Source organism: Mustela putorius, unplaced genomic scaffold, assembly GCF_011764305.1.
Source record: "Mustela putorius furo isolate JIRA1106 unplaced genomic scaffold, ASM1176430v1.1 tig00000407_pilon_pilon_pilon, whole genome shotgun sequence".
Taxonomy (NCBI): domain Eukaryota; kingdom Metazoa; phylum Chordata; class Mammalia; order Carnivora; family Mustelidae; genus Mustela; species Mustela putorius.
Window position 1 is genome coordinate 9,524,494 of NW_025421373.1, and position 16,490 is coordinate 9,540,983.

The window sequence follows — 16,490 nt, forward strand, 5'->3', positions numbered from 1 at the left end:
ACCTGCATGTCTCTGAGAGTCTGCTGTCATTTCCTTACGCCCACCAAGGCTCCTTCCCAGTGCTGTTGCGAGAACATTCTTCTCCTGCCATCTGCTGCGCACCCTTTGCTCACTCGCTCCCGCAGTGTCTGCTTACGACTCTAATTCGGTCCACTGTGGAAGGGCTTACAGTTTGGCTAATTCGGATATCCCAGCACCCAGATTCTCATTACAAAGTTCTCAAATGCTTGGATTTCACATAAGAGGGATTTAAGATTTAAGGTCGGGGCAGAATTGCTGTCATCTTAAGGGATATTGTGTATAAACGTCTGTGTGCTGTGACCTTTCTTTGCACTCCTGCTTCTGTATTCCAGAGGTTAGTTTACTTTAAGAAGAATGGTACTTCACTATTCCTGATTTTCTTTTTTGGCTGTTGTAACCTCCAGATCGTATGGTCCTTTTATAAACACCAAGCATGTTTATTTTACTTAGATAGTACTTTCATTTTCTAAATTAGCCTTCATCTTTATTCAGCTAATATGTATTAAACATCTGTGGTGTTTAATACACTTGTTGAGTGTAGAACAAATACATTTAGCGGGTAGTGGGTTGAACGTGGAAAGTCCTAAGGCCGGCAGAACAGTTTGAGTTCCGTAAACAAGAGGGCAGCATCAAAGGCTTGGGGAATGGGGGGGGGGTGGAAGGGTGACATCATCTTAGCTGAGCTTTAGGAAGATGCCTTGGACATTGGCATGTAGAATAGACTGGAAGGAAGAAAGAGAGGAGGACAGGTGACAATTACTATGAAAAAAGTTTGTGATTTTTAGTAATTATCGTCAATATGAAGATAGAAAGGATGCTGCTGCCACTATGTGCATTGATCAATGTGTTCATTGATCTGCAGTGGGATTTTGTTGATATTCCTAACTAAATATTCCCTTTCCTAAGACTTTGTACTCTGTGTCCCAACCTGGAGCAAATACAGATCAGAGAGATGAATTTCTAAGTACAGAGATCGGAGTTAAAGAAGAAAGAATCATTACCTAAAAGTATTTACTTTGGGGAAACAGACTGCCTTTTTTGTGACCAGAATGTCACTGTTGACAGACTTGTATTTCACTTAATGGGAAAGCTGAGAAGAGGATTGGCATATATGCAGCCAAAAAAAAAGTAATATGTAGGGAAGTCAGATGGCTTTCTTTTCCCTCTCATAGAAAAGGTGTGACCAGTTACTCCTTTTCTCCATCTGCAGCCAACTACATAGCCTTGTTTCTAGTACTTTTGCAAAGTCGCTGTTAGATTTTATCACGGGTAATGGACTTACTAAGAAGTTACCGTAACTTCTGCTGCTCATCTTTTGAGAGGAGGAGACTAGTTCAAATAAAGGTCAAGTCCATGCTTAGAAATCACATATAACCTGAGGTGATTCAGTAAATCCTCTCAATTGAAATCAAGAATAGAGAAGGGAAACAACTATGGTTGGATTTTCAATAAACCTCAGTGGTTAGGTTGTGAGAAAACATCTAATTAAATACACCTGCGTAGGCCCTAAGGCCATGTTGTCCAGGCTGTGATCCACGCTCTCTGGTTTCACTCACCTTTGCTGTGTTCTCGGATCATGGATGGCACGTGGGGTTTTCAGTGGGCGCTGTATAGACTGTGATACAAATGGTAAAAATTGGGTCATATACCTCGAGTGGATCAGTCACCATAGATCCTGCTACTCTGAAAGGTCTCTCTTCCTTTCCAGTGAACTTGGAGAAATCCCCACACTGAAAACACTACAAGTGTTTGGAATCGTGCCAGACGGTACCCTTCAGCTGTTAAAAGAAGCCCTTCCTCATCTACAGATTAATAGTGCCCATTTCACCACCATCGCCAGGCCGACCACTGGCAACAAGAAGAACCAGGAGATCTGGGGCATCAGATGCCGGCTGACGCTGCAGAAGCCCAGTTGCCTGTGAAGTATCTATGGCAGGGTGGTGTCCCCTCTTTTCTTTGGAACAGGGAAAATGGGCAAGAAGCCCGCCTGCTGAAGCGCTCGGCTCTTTTTATTCTTGGTCTTCCCTTTGCCTGCCTTCTACAAGTGTATTAGACAACCGATTGAGAGTGAAAACGATGAAGTTTTGCTTTTTCTCAATAACCAGAAGAGCTTCGGTCACTGCTTCTGTGCACTTACGAGCCCAAGTTTAAGGCCCTTTTAGGAGAGCCTGTAATTTCAGGATAAGGTTAAGCAGCAAGATTTGAGCCACCTCTTTCAAGTGCCCTCTTGTTCCGTCTGTTTAGAATCAAGCGTAAGAATCACCACCAGCAAATCATTTTCACGATCTGTGTGGTAACTTTCTTCTATTTAATTTCTCAGTATTGCCTTATGCGACGTAGATTGGTAGAAGTGTTTGTATTGTGAACGGAACAAAAGGAGAATCGGAGGAGGGTCGCATTCGTGGCACTCTCTTCCGGAGATTGCAGAACAGACCTTTCAGCTTTGCCTTTAGATTTGAAATTAGGTTCATGGAAACAGAGCCCTGGGCAATTCATCTTGAAACCTCAACGAGAAACAGCTAGCCATCAGAGGCAAAGAGTTGGTCCAGCATCTGAAGGCTCAAGAGGCTGTTTTCCGTGCTGGGTTGATGTGGACTGTCCTCTAATGAATAGCCGTGAAGTTTCCTTCCTGTGTTGTGTTCCCAGAATGCCGAATCGTGGCCTTCTAACTTTATGATCAAATGATGTTAACGTGCGTTCTTTAGCTTTTAAGATGACTCACTGTGTTTTAGAAAGGTGATAGTAGCCAGTCTTTATTCTTGAAATGTTGGTTGAAATGCCAAACTGAAACTGCCTGCCATTTTCCTCTATTGCCAAGGTTCTTCAGGTTATTTTTATATGACTCTGGAATCAAGTATTTTAAATTGCCTTTAAAAAAAAAAATTTATCTCCCACAATAATTGTTGGAAAGTCCTTGTTGTCTAAAGTTCCTGGACCTTAGTTCCTTTAGTTCTGGGAGAACTACGTGTTTGTTCACCCAGAAATAGATGCTCGAAGTAGGTGTGGGCTTCATGCGGTTTCAAAGCAGTAAGACAACTTGAAACTACATTAAAGTTAAGATTTGGGTGTGGAATCTTTGGATGGCAACAGTGATTTTTTTTTTTAATGGTGTCTAGAAGAAAAAAGATTAAATTCTACCTAAAAAAACAACAACAACCAAAAAAAAAAACCACTACTTTCTTTGAATTGATGACCTTCCCATATGTTTGAAATGGAACAAAAGGAGCTAAAACCTGTTACTTGTAGTATCATTAATTGTTTTTAAATCAGACTTTTCAAATGTTGGAAACAACAATATGAAGTGCCCTTATCTGCTCAGACCTAAGGAAGAACATTTTAAAGTGGCCTTGTTCGGGAAATGATTATGTTTCAATTTTGTACTCGTTAAAAAGTGCTAAATATACTACATGAAATTATTGTTTACAGATTAGTGACAAGGGCAGATGATAGGATCCATTTGGACTGTGATTTCCAGATGCCCTCAAACATACAGTACTTCCAAACTCAAGTCCAGCCATAAGCTATTTTTGTATGTGATTTCTACTTTTATAGACCTGTTTTAAAATAAAACACATTTTTATAAAAATGAGTACTTTCGCTAAGTTGCATTCCTTTGTTCTTTCTCTTTTTTTTTTTTTAAGTTCTCTAGTTAGAAAGTCCTTGGTGTGATGTGTCCTTGCTATAGTGTGCTCTGGGTCATAGCCTCTAGTTAAAGACCTACAAAACTAGCCTAAGTGGACCTCTTTGTTCCATCTGCTTCATATTTTTTTGTCAAATTAAAATGATAGTGTATTATGCTTTCTGAGAAGGTTAAGTAAGGCTTATTCTTAACCTTTAAAGTGCTTCTAAAATAGTAATATTTATAAAACATTTGAAGTTCAGATGACTAATGTGATACTCAAGTACTAATAAAAGGCAGCAAGTGGCACTTTTAAAATTTAGACTGGACCAGCTAACACTGTATATTTTACTCTCGTTAGGAAACTGACTATTAGGAAACTGACTGGTTCACTCTATACCTAAGAGGTCTTGGGAATTCAGTTCCCTCTGAACCATCCATTCAAATGGTAGAATAGTGATTCTTGCTGAACATCACCTTTTTTTTTTTTTTTTTTTTTTTTTTTTTTTTTTTTTTTGCTGTTTTTGGTTATGCTCTTATCACTTTTAGGCTTTCTTAATTATGAAAAATGTCAAATACATGCAGAAATTAGAGACTGTTATGAACTTCATCACTTCTGTCATTAACTTACAGCCTATCTCATTTTAGTCATCATTCCAACCCCCCCCCACACCCCCACCTGCTCAAATTACTTTGAAGCAGAATTATATTTTAGTATATACGTCGGAATTTAGTATATACATATACTAAGTACAAAAATTTAGTATATACATCAGAAAGAGATTAATTCTGCAACATTAAATGTCAAGATGCTGTAGAAAATTCCCTAGTGGGTCTCAAGTGCTTTCCTTACACGGGTTTATTTTGATGAGGCCTCAGACGTAAGGCATGATCTACACGTGCACTTGATTGACACTCTCTTGGGTCTCTTTGGATCCTCCCTACCCCCCCCCCCAAAGCTTTTTTTCCTTACAGTTTGTTTACTGAAAAAAGAGGTTGTCCTGAGTTCAACATTGTGACTGTTGACGTGATCCCTGGAGTGATATGTACAAGTTCATCTGCCCCCTATTTCCATAAATTGGTGATTAGATTCAGCAGCAAAAAACCCTAAACCAAGGGGGATTTTGCCACCCAGGAGACATTTAGTACTATCTGAAAACATTTTTGGTTGTCCCAAGCAGAGAGGTGCTGTTGGCGTCTAGCAGGTAAGAGACCATGAGTGCTGCTAACTAACCATCTTACAATACACAAGACAGCTCCCCACCACAAAGTATTTTCTGGTTCAAAATATCGGCAGTGCTGGGGTTATGAAACCCCAATCCCAAGGCTGATCTTACAAGTTCCTTTCTCAGTGAATCAATTCTTGCTAGGTGGTATTGTGTTCTTCAGTCAAGAAGCACCTAACATCTGGCTGTCATTCTTTGCATGTTTCTAACATCTGCCTGTGGCCCTTGATCCCTCCCCTCTCCCATACCCACAAGTTCCAGAGATCTGAATTTCTGGGTAAGGTAACTTGTATCTCTTCCATCCTGGTGAACTTGATTTCAGTCCAACATTTACTGAAGACCTACAATGTGGAAGATACTGTGCCTCCAAGGTATCTGGGAGGGTGCAGAGCGTCTGAGGAAAGGCACAATACCCAGAGACTGGGAAGAACTAGAAAGAAACCCCTTTCCACTGGCTACCCTAACTTGCCCAGAACAAGCAAGAAGGCAGCCGCCTCTTTTGTCTTCTTCCCAAACGAGCCGAATATCCAAGGAAGTCAAAAAAAGACTTTTCATCTTGAGGCCAACCCTTGTGAAAGGGTTGGCAATATTTTACACTGCTGTTAGAATGAATAATCTACAATAATCCATTTAAAATCCTCATGGAACTATTTAAAAATCAATACAATGATTTTGTGAGAAATCATTCCACAAAGAGATGTTTGAAGAGAAGATCTGAGGCAAGAGGAAATAGCTATATAATCAAAATGCAATTACCAAAGATATTTTAAATAGATTGTTTTCCTGTGAAAGCCAAGAAGACCCAGCCTAATGTGACATCATTCAAGCCCTCTTCATCCATTTGAAGACCGTAAGTGTGGAAAATAAACAGCATTTGTAGTTGGGGGAAATGTCTATTTAGATGGACAGTTTGTAAAAACCTTGTTCTCAAATACTGTCCTACTTATTTCAGATACCCATATCAGATCCCCCCTACACACACACCATAAGGAAAGAATGTTAAATTTAAGTATGTTAAAACTATTGTTTAGTATTGTAATTAGCAGTTTCTTCCCTAGCTGTTATCAGTCTTTATTCATTGTGCAGAAGTACAGATGAGAACTTATTGTCCCTACTCCTGAGGAATTCACAATTAAATGGTATCAAAAGTTGTATCTTATTCAGATCTCTTCTGTAGTTTTTTCAGGATCTCAAATTTTTATTTTTTTAGCTATTATTATTCGGTTTTTAGAAAGGGAGAAATGGGGGCTCCTGGGTGGCATGGTCGATTAAGCATCTAACTCTTGATTTTGGCTCAGGTCATGATCTCACGGTGGTGAGATCGAGTCCCACATTGGGCTCTGTGCTCAGTGAGGAGCCTGCTGGGGACTCTGTCTCTCCCTCTGCCCTTCCCCACCACGTTCTCTCTCTCACTAATAAATAAATCAATGTTTTTATGAATAAAATTAGTTTTAACCCATGCCTTTACTATCCTATAAAATACTCAAAATACTTTTTCTAATTTTCTCTTTAATTCCCCTTGTTTAGTCCATAATTTTCTTTTAAAAAAATATATCTTAAAGCCCACGACACTTAAAATTAAGTACTCTTCATATTTTCCCTTAATGTAGAAAACTTAATAAGCCTTCTCACTGACTTGTGTCCTAATCCCCTCATGCTTATTTTTAATGTTAAAAGTCAAGAGCACACTACATTTGAAGTAAATTCCTCCTTGTAGCTCAGTAATTCATCAGTATATTTATTCCTATCTCTTCCCTCTCATATATCTAGTTCTTTTCATTATATCATTTATATGTCATGATATCCTGGGGATCTTTCTGCATAATTATCTTGGAAGATACTATCCCTACATATAATGACACGTATATTATGTTACATTGGCACAATGGAATGGATTTTTTAGTAATTTAAATCCTGAATTACCTCTTGTTTTTAAAGCCTTTTTTGGGTGTTTTTTTTTTTAATTTTTTTTTAAGATTTTATTTATTTATTTGTCAGAGAGAGAGAGAGAGTGCACAAGCAGGCGACGTGGCAGGGAGAGGCAGAAGGAGAAGCAGGCTCCCCACGGAGCAAGGAGCCAGATGTGCGACTCTTACCCCAGGATGGCGGGACCATGACCTGAGCTGAAGGCAACAGCCCAACCCACTGAGCCACCCAGGCGCCCTTTAAGTCCTTTTTTAAAATTGAAGTACAGTTGACATAAGTTTCGGGTGTGCATCAGGTTGATTTGACAATTATACGTTACAAGCATTCACGGTGGTTAAGTATAGTCACCATCCGTCACCATAGAACCTTATTACAGAATTAGTGGCTATATTCCCTATGCTGTACTTTTCATCTCTATGACTTATTTTATGACTGAAATTTGTACCTCTTAGTCCCCTTCACCTATTGTGCCCAACCCCCTATCCCTTCTCCCCTGTGGCAATCTAGCAGTTTCTTCTCTGTATTTGTGAGTCTGTTTCTGTTTTGTTTGTTCATTTTCTTTTTTAGATGACACATTTAAGTGAAATCATATGATACTTGTCATTCTCTGTCTGACTTCTTTCCCTTGGAGTAATACCCTTTAGGTCTGTCTGTGTTGTCACAAATGGCAAGATTTAACTTCTGTAAGTAAATAATATTTCTTTGTCTACCATATCTTTACCCATTCATCTATCGATGGACACAGGTTGCTTCCATATTCTGGCTATTGTAGATAATGCTGCAGGGAACACAAGGGTGCATACATCTTTTTGAAATAGTGTTTTTATTTTCTTCAGTAAATATTCAGAAGTGGTATGGCTGCATTATATGGCTGTTTTATTTTTAATTTTTTAAGGAGCCTTCACATTCTTTTACATAGTGACTACATCAATTTACATTCCCACCAACAGTGTACAAGGGTTCCCTTTTCTCCATGTCCTTGCCAACACTTGGCTTTTTTTTTTTTAAGATTTTATTTATTTGACAGATCACTAGTTGGTGGAGAGGCAGGCAGAGAGAGAGAAGGAAGCAGGCTCCCTGCTGAGCAGAGAGCCCGATGCGGGCCTCGATCCCAGGACCCTGAGATCATGACCTGAGCCGAAGGCAGAGACTTTAACCCACTGAGCCACCCAGATGCCCCAGCACTTGGCTTTTTTAAAATAACCACTCTGACAGGTGTGAGGTGATACAGATTGTGATTTTAATTTGCATTTCCCTGATGAGTGATGTTGAGCCTCTTTTCATGTGTCTGTTGAGCATCTGTATGTCTTTGGAAAAATGTCTGTTTGGGTCCTCTACCCATTTAATCAGATTATTTTTGGTATTGAGTTCTATGAGTTCTTTCTTTATTTTGGATAATATCCCCTTATTGGATATGTCATTTGCAAATATCTTCTCCCATTTACTACCTTTTTTTTTTTTTTTTTTTTGGTGGTTTCCTTTGCTATACAAAAGCTTTTTATATTGATGCAGTTCCTTTTTTTTTGCTTTTGTTGCCCTTGTTTGAGGAAACACATCCAAACAAATACCGCTAAAACTGGTAATAAAGTGTTTACCGCCTATGTTTTCTTTTAGGAGTTTTGTGCTTTCAGGTCTTTCTTACATTTTAGTCATTCCGTTTTCGAGCTAATTTTTGTCTCAAGTGCAAGAAAGTGCTGTGTTTCATTCTTGCACATGGGGCTGTCTGGCTTTCCCTCACTATTTATTGAAGAGGCTATCTTTTCCCCAATGCATATTGCTGCCTCCTTTGTCAGGGATTATAGTGGATCCTTGAACCAAATGGCTTTGAACTTTATGGGACCACTTATATGCATAGTTTTTGAATAAATATATTGGAAAATTTTTTTAGAGATTTGTGACAATTTGAAGAAATTCTCAGATGTAGCCTAGAAATATCAAACAAAATTTTAGGACGTTAAATATGTCACAAGTGCATAAAAATATGTAGATATTAGTCTATTTAATCAATTACTACTATAAAATAAACACAAATGTATTACAAAATGTTAAATTTTATCAAAACTTACATAAGCACACACAGACTATACATGGTGCAGTTGAAAGAAATGTAAACAATGTGAAGATGCGGTTTTAAACCTTAATTATAAAATTAACTGTAGTTTGGACTGTGCCAATGTGGTAAATTTATAGCCACCTGCTGCTGCTACTGCTCTGAGCTCAAGGGTTGTGAGTATTCACGTAAACGACCACGTGAGGCTAATAATCTCATGGGCAGTGCATCTTCAGCAAGTTGCATATTGCTTTGAAAAAGTAATTTCTCACAGTTCTTACATATTTTTCATCATGCTTAGTACAATACTGTCAACCTTGAATAATGCCTGAGGACCCATATGAAGTGCCACTAGTGATACAGGAATTGGCCCCAGGAAGCAAAGTCACGAAATTTCAAAAAAAACTTGAATGGCTTGATAGGTACCATAGCTTGGGGTCTGTGGTTGCTGTTGTCCATCATTCCAAGGTAAGGGAATCCAGTGTAAGAACTATTATTAAAAAGGGGGGGGGGGTGCCTGGTTGGCTCACTGGGTTAAACCTCTGCCTTCAGCTCAGGTCATGATCTCAGGGTCCTGGGATCGAGCCCCACATCAGGCTCTCTGCTCCACGGGGAGCCTGCTTCCTCCTCTCTCTCTGCCTGCCTTTCTGCCTACCTGTGATCTCGCTCTGTCAAATAAATAAAAATCTTAAAAAAAAAAAAAAAAAGGAAAGGAAATGTATGAAGCTGTTGGTGCAATCACACCAGCAGGCATGAATACCATATGCTTTGTATAAAATATCTTTTTATCATGTATTGAAAATGCAGGTTTTATATGGGTTCTGGATTACTATAAGAAAGGTATACTATAGACTAATACAATTTGAGAAAAGACAAGGTCATTATATGACAACTTGAAGCAAAAGGAAGGTGAAGCATTTTAAACTGAAGAATTTAATGCCAGCAAAGGATGGTTTGATAATTTTATAAAGAGGTTTGGCTTAAAAAAATGCCAAGATAACAGGAGAAGCACCTACTACCAACAAACAAGTTCCCAGACCCCATTAAGAAAATCATTGAGGAGAATGAATATCTCCCTGAACAGGTTTTAATGCAGCTGAAAGAGGGCAATTCTGGGGAGAAAATTTAAAAAACAAACAAAAACAAACAAACAAACAAAAAACATGAAATACGTTTATTGGTGAGGAAGTGAAGAAAGTACCAGTATGGAAGGCAGGAAGAGACTGGCTACTTTTTTACTTTATTTATGATCAACACTGCTCATTGCTAACTCCCAAGCCTTGAAGGGAAAAGAAAACACCAACTGCCAGGCTTTTCACTGAGAAGGCCCAGATAATAAGAACTCTTTCTAAGTTGGTTCCATCACTGCATTGTCCCTGAAGTCAAGAAGTACCTTGCCTGGAGGGGACTATTTTTTAACATTCTTTTGATATTAAACAATGCCTCTGGCTATCCAGAACCTTGTGAGTTTACCAGAGTGGTCTATTAGCCCCACACACAATGTCTCTAATTGAGACTCTTGATCAGGGGGTCATAATGACCTTAAAGGCTTATTACACACAGTATTCTATGGGAAGGTTGTCAATGCTACGTGAGAGAACCCTGACAGAACATCATGGAAGCCTGGTAGAATTTTGCCATGGAAGATGGCATGGTTATAGAAAAAGTTGTGAAAGCTATCAAGCCCTGAACGAATTCTGGCTGGAGAAAACCATGCCCAAATGTTGTGCCTGACTTCACAGGATTTATGACAGAGCCAATCAAGGATATCATGAAAGAGATTGTCGATATGGAAAAAAAAAAAAGTGGGGGATGAAGACTTTCAAGATATGGTTTTTGGGGTGCCTGGGAGGCTCAGTGGGTTAAGCCGCTGCCTTCAGCTCGGGTCATGATCTCAGGGTTCTGGGATCGAGTCAGGCTCTCTGCTCGGCGGGGAGCCTGCTTCCTCCTCTCTCTCTCTCCGCCTGCCTCTCTGCCTACTTGTGATCTCTCTCTATCAAATGAATAAATAAAATCTTTAAAAAATAAAAATAAAAATAAAAAAAATTTTAAAACGATATGGTTTTTGGAGAAATTCAAGAGCTAAAGGACACCACACCAGAGGAATTAATTAAGGATGACTTGATGGAGACAGTGCTGAACCAATGCCAGATGATGATGAGGACAACAAAGAAGCAGCGCCAGCAAACTGGTGTTAAAGACAGGCAGAAGGGTTCGGATTCCTCAAGACTGCTTTTGATTTCTACTACCTGGACCCTTCTAGGATGTGGCCACTGGAATGAAACAAATGGTGGGAGGAAAACTGGTACTGGGTAGAAATATTTTTAAAACAATAAAAAAAAGAGCAAAAAGGACAGAAATTACGATGTATTTCCACGCAGTTCCTGAGTTTGCCTGCCTCTCCTGCCTCCCCTTCCTCTCCTCCCCTTCTTCACTTCTGCCACCGTTTCTCTGTGCAAAACCGGCCCCCCCTTCCTCCTCCTCAACCTACTCAACATGAAGACAGTGAGGAGGAAGACGTGTATGATGATCCATTAATGAATAGTAAATAATCCTCCTGTACTCTTATATACAGTAACTTACCTGCTGTATATATGAGCGTCTTCGAGTGAAATCGAACCGTGCGGCGAGAACAGATAGGTCTTTGTGTCACCATCATCATCACCTCAGTATTCCTAGGGCAGGACGTCATATGCAAAGCGTGTGTGGAAGTAGATAGCCTGTCCTTACATAGGCTTAAGGTGAGCGATATTTAATATAAAATTAATTAAAAATTTTAATTTTTTAATTAATTAAATTTAAATTTAAATTTTTATTTAATAAAATAAATATTTTTATAACTGCTTTGAAAAATTACATTACAGTATGCCTCTTGCTTGTGATTGGAGAAACCGTATCAGCCCATTAACAAGGTAAGTGGTTTTACAAAAAAAAAAAAAAAATGTAACAGTGTTTCTAATACTGTGTAATGAATATGACGGCAATACTCTATGCCATAAGTATTTTAAAATTAATGATTCATTCATTGGTGTACAGGCTAGGCACTGTGAAAGCATAGGCTACTATAAAGCAGTGATATTGCTGCTATGTAATCGAAGCATGAATTGTTATACCTATAAATATGAATTTGTTTTTCACATTATCTTTTCATTTTTCATATTTAGTGTTAATATTTGTAACATTTAGTGTCTTGTGTAAGGCAGTATTGATGTTAGTAATGACATCTGATTAATCTTATAAACAGATGATGTAAACTTGTGGGATTGATAAATATAGTAAGTATAATACTGTAAATGTATTTTCCTCATGATTTTCTTAATATTTTCTGCAGCTCCCTTTATTGTGAGAATACAATATGTAGTACATACACAAAATGTGTTAATCAACTATTGTTCTCACTAAGGCTTTCAGCCAACAGTAGGCTACTAGTAGTTAAATTCTGGAGGAATGAGAATCCTTTGGAGGATTAACTGTGTTGGCAGGGGCCCCTAAACCCCGCATTGTTCAACGGTCAACTGTAATTGACATTCTAAGTATGGGTTTATTTCTGGGCTCTTACCCTATTTCATTGGTCTGTGTGTCTGTATCTGTGCCAGTACCATATTGCTTTGATTACTATAGCTTGAAATCAGGGAGCGATACCTGCAGCTTTGTTGCTCTTTCTCTAAGATTGTGCTCAAGTCTTTTGTGGTTCTATATGAATTTTAGGATTATTTATTCTAGTTCCATGAAAAATGCCACTGGTATTTTGATAGAGATTACAATGAATCTGTAGGTTGCTTTGGGAAGTATGTACTTCTTAACAGTATCATCTTCTAATCCTTGAGCAAAAAATGTCTCAGTTTGTGTCATCTTTATAGTATCTTATAGTTTTCATAGTTTTTCTTTCATTGCCTTGGCTATATCTATTTCTAGGTATTTTATTCTTTTTGACAGAATTATAAGTAGGATTGTTTTCTTAATTTCTTTTAAACAGCTTGTTTTAAGTTTATAGAAACACAACAGATTTCTGTATATTGTGTATTATGCAACTTTCCCAAGTTCACTTATTCAGATAGTTTTTTGGTGGTCTTTAGGGTTTTCTATGTATAATATCATGTAATTGGCAAATAGTGACGGTTTTACTTCTTCCTTTTCAATATGGGTGCTTTTTTTTCTCATTTGATTCTATGACTAGGATTTCCAATATTACATTGAGTAAAAGTGGTGAGAGTGGGCAGCCTTGTCTTGAAATCCTAATCTTAGAAGAAAAGCTTTCGGTTTTTCACTGTGGATTATGATGATAGTTGTGGGTTTGTCATATATGGCCTTTATTATGTTGATGTTTCTTTCCTCTATACAAACTTCGTTAAGAGGTTTTATCATAAATGGATATTGAATTTTATCATCTATTAAAGTGATCTTATGATTTTTATCTTTTTTTTAAAGATTTTATTTATTTGACAGAGCACAGCAGGGGGAGTGGCAGGCAGAAAAAAAGGGAGAAGGCGGCTCCCTGCTGAGTAAGGAGCCCAATGCAGGGCTTGATCCCAAGACCCTGGGATCATGACCTGAGCCAAAGGCAGATGTTTAACCAACTGAGCCACCCAGGTGCCCCTATTTTTATCTTTTGTTATTGTGGTATATCATGTTGATTGATTAGTGGATATTAAGTCGCTTGCACTTCTAGAGTAAACACTGTAATGGATTTATGATCTTTTTAATATATTTTGAATTCAATGTGCTAATATTTTGTTGAGGATTTTTGCATCTATGTTTGTCAGGGATATTAACCTGTAATTTTTGTTTGGTTGCTAGTGTCTTTGTCTAGTTTTGTTATCAGGTTAATGCCGGCCTTGTAGAATGAGACTGGAAGTTAAGTGTTCCTTCCACTTCAATTTCTTAGAATAGTTTGAGAAGGATGAGTATTAACTTTAAAAAAATGTTTTTGCTAAACTTTATCTGACTCCATCTGGTCCTGCACTTTCATTTGCTGGCAATTTTTTAAATTACAGACTCAATTTCTTTACTAGTAAGTGGTCCGTTAAGGTTTTCTCTTTCTTCCTGATTCTGTCTTGGAAGATTATATGCTTATAGGAATTTATCATTTTTTTCAAGGCTGTCCAATTTATTGGTGTAAAACTATTCATAGTAGTCTCATAATTTGCAGTGGCAGTTCTAAATTCACTTTGAATTCTGATTTTATTTAGGCCCTCTCTTTTTCTTGAGTCTAAAGCTTTGTCAATTCTGTTTATTGCTTTAAAGAATCTTTTCTTTCGGTGTCTTTGTTTTTTTTTACTCTTTATTTCATTTATTTCTGCTCTTAACTTTATTATTGCTTTCCTTCTGCTAACTTTGGGTTTTGTTTATTCTTCTTTTTTAGCTCCTTTAGTTACAAGGGTAGATTGAGATTCTTGCTGGCTCTTGAGGTAGGCCTATATCACTACAAACTTTCCTTAGAAGTGCTTTTGCTGCATCCCACAGATTTTGGAGTATTGTGCAACCAATTTCATTTACCTTTAGGTATTTTTTAAATTTCCTCTTTGCTTTCCTCATTAGCCCCTTGGCTACTGATTAGCCTCCACATGCTTGAATTTTTTCCATTTTTTCCCCCTTGTAATTAATACCTTTGTTCAAACTGTTGTGGTCAGAGAATTCGCTTGCTAGGATTTCACTCTTCTTAAATTTATTGAAACTTGTTTTGTAGCCTAACATGTGATCCGTTCTGGGAAATGTTCCATGTGCACATGAAAAGAATGTGTATTGACCTGTATTGGGGTGGAGTGTTCTATATATGTATCTCCTAAGTTCATCCTGTCTAATGTGCCATTTAAAGTTACTGTTTCCTCATTGATTTTCTATCTGGATGAAGTATCTGTTCGTAAAAGTGCAGTGTAAAAGGCCCTTATTATTACTGTGTTACCGTCAATTTCTGCTTTTACGTCTATTAATATTTGCTTTATATATTTAGGTGCTCCTATGTTAGATGCATATTTGTAAGTGTTCTATCGTCTTGTTAGGCTGATCCCTTGATGATGATGATGATGATGATGATGATGATGATGATGATGATGTAAGCCCTTGTCTCTTGTTAGTTTTGTTTTAAAGTCTATTTTGTCTGACAGAAGTATTGCTACCCCAGCTTTCTTATCATTTCCATTGACATGGAATATCTTCCTCCTTGCCTTCACTCGTAGTGTGTCTTCTGCTCTGAAGTCTCTTGTAGGCAACATATACATGGTCTTTTCTTTTTTTAAATTTTTATATATTCAGCCACTCTCTTTTGATTGCTGTATTTAGTCCATTTACATTTAATTATTGATAGGTATGTAATCATTGCCCCTTTGTTCATTATTTTCTGGTTAGTTTTGTACTTTTCTTCTGTTTTCTTCCCTTGTGGTTAGAGAACTGTTTTGTGTTACTTTTTTATTCTTTTCTTTTTATTTATGGTGCATCTGTTTGAGGTTTTCGGTTTGTAGTTACCACAAGGCTCATATATAACAACCTATATATATAGCAGTCTGTTTTAAATTGATGGTTGCTTATATGAGAAAGCATTCTTTTTTTAAGATTTTATTTATTTATTTGACAGATAGCGATCACAAGTGGGCAGAGAGGCAGGCAGAGAGAGGGGGAAGCAGGCTCCCTGCTGAGCAGAGAGCCCGATGTGGGGCTCCATCCCAAGACCCCAAGACCACAACCCAAGCCAAAGTCAGAAGCTTTAACACTCTGAGTGGCCCAGGCGCCCCTGAAAACATTCTAAAAACACATTTTTACCCCTCTGCCCATGCTTTGTTTTTGACATCATATTTTATGTATCCCTAACTACTGCAGTTGTAGTCGATTTTACACTTTTTTCTTTTAACCTTCCAACTAGCTTTATAAGTGGTGATCCACTACTTTTACTCTAGGCCAAATGGGGAGACAGAAGCGCTGGATCAGACCAAGGCTGCCCACTGGGTGTAGTGGCATGGGAACTATTTTGGAGAGGCACCTGCTAGAGCAGGCTGGTTAGATAGGTAAGGTCTGCAGAGGAACGTCAAGGCAGGACAAGGCAAGCAGTACTAGCTAGGTAGAGCCAGAAACGGTGCCTACCACCACTAGACCAGCGAGGTCCTCTGTCAAAGATTAATTGTATATAGTATACAATACAATAAATAATTATGTTTACTTCTGGGGTTTCTGTTCTGTTCCACTGATCTGTGTGTCTGTTTTTGTGCCAGTACTACACTGTTTTGGTAACTACAGTTTTATCATATAACTTCAAGTCCTGAATTGTGATACTTTTTCCAGGTTTGTAACTTTTTTTTTTTAAAGATTTTATTTATTTGACAGAGAGAGACATCACAAATAGGCAGAGAGGCAGGCAGAGTGAGAGAGGGAGAAGCAGACTCCCTACTGAGCAGGGAGCTTGATGTGGTGCTCCATCCCAGGACCCTGAGATCATGACCTGAGCCGAAGGCAGAGGCTTAACCCACTGAGCCACCCAGGCGCCCCTACTTTTTGCATTTTGATAGAGATTACATTAAATCTGCAGATTGCTTTGTACAGTATAAACATTTTACCAATATTTGTTCTTTCCACCCATGACCATGGAATGTGTTTCCTTTTTTTTTTTTTTTTAATGTCATCTTTCATCAGCATTTTAGTTTTCAGAGCATATGTCTTT

At 38.1% G+C, this 16,490-nt stretch overlaps 1 protein-coding gene across 1 annotated transcript in view; it reads left to right on the top strand.

Moving 5' to 3' along the window:
- The window catches only part of SKP2 (S-phase kinase associated protein 2), a 33,720-nt gene extending 30,110 nt beyond the window's left edge, over nt 1–3,610 (top strand). The window contains exon 10 of the mRNA XM_004738013.3: nt 1,730–3,610. Coding sequence (XP_004738070.1) covers nt 1,730–1,943 — 214 coding nt within the window. The 3' untranslated portion in view covers nt 1,944–3,610. The remainder of the gene's footprint in view (nt 1–1,729) is intronic.
- Nucleotides 3,611–16,490: the final 12,880 nt, after the last annotated feature.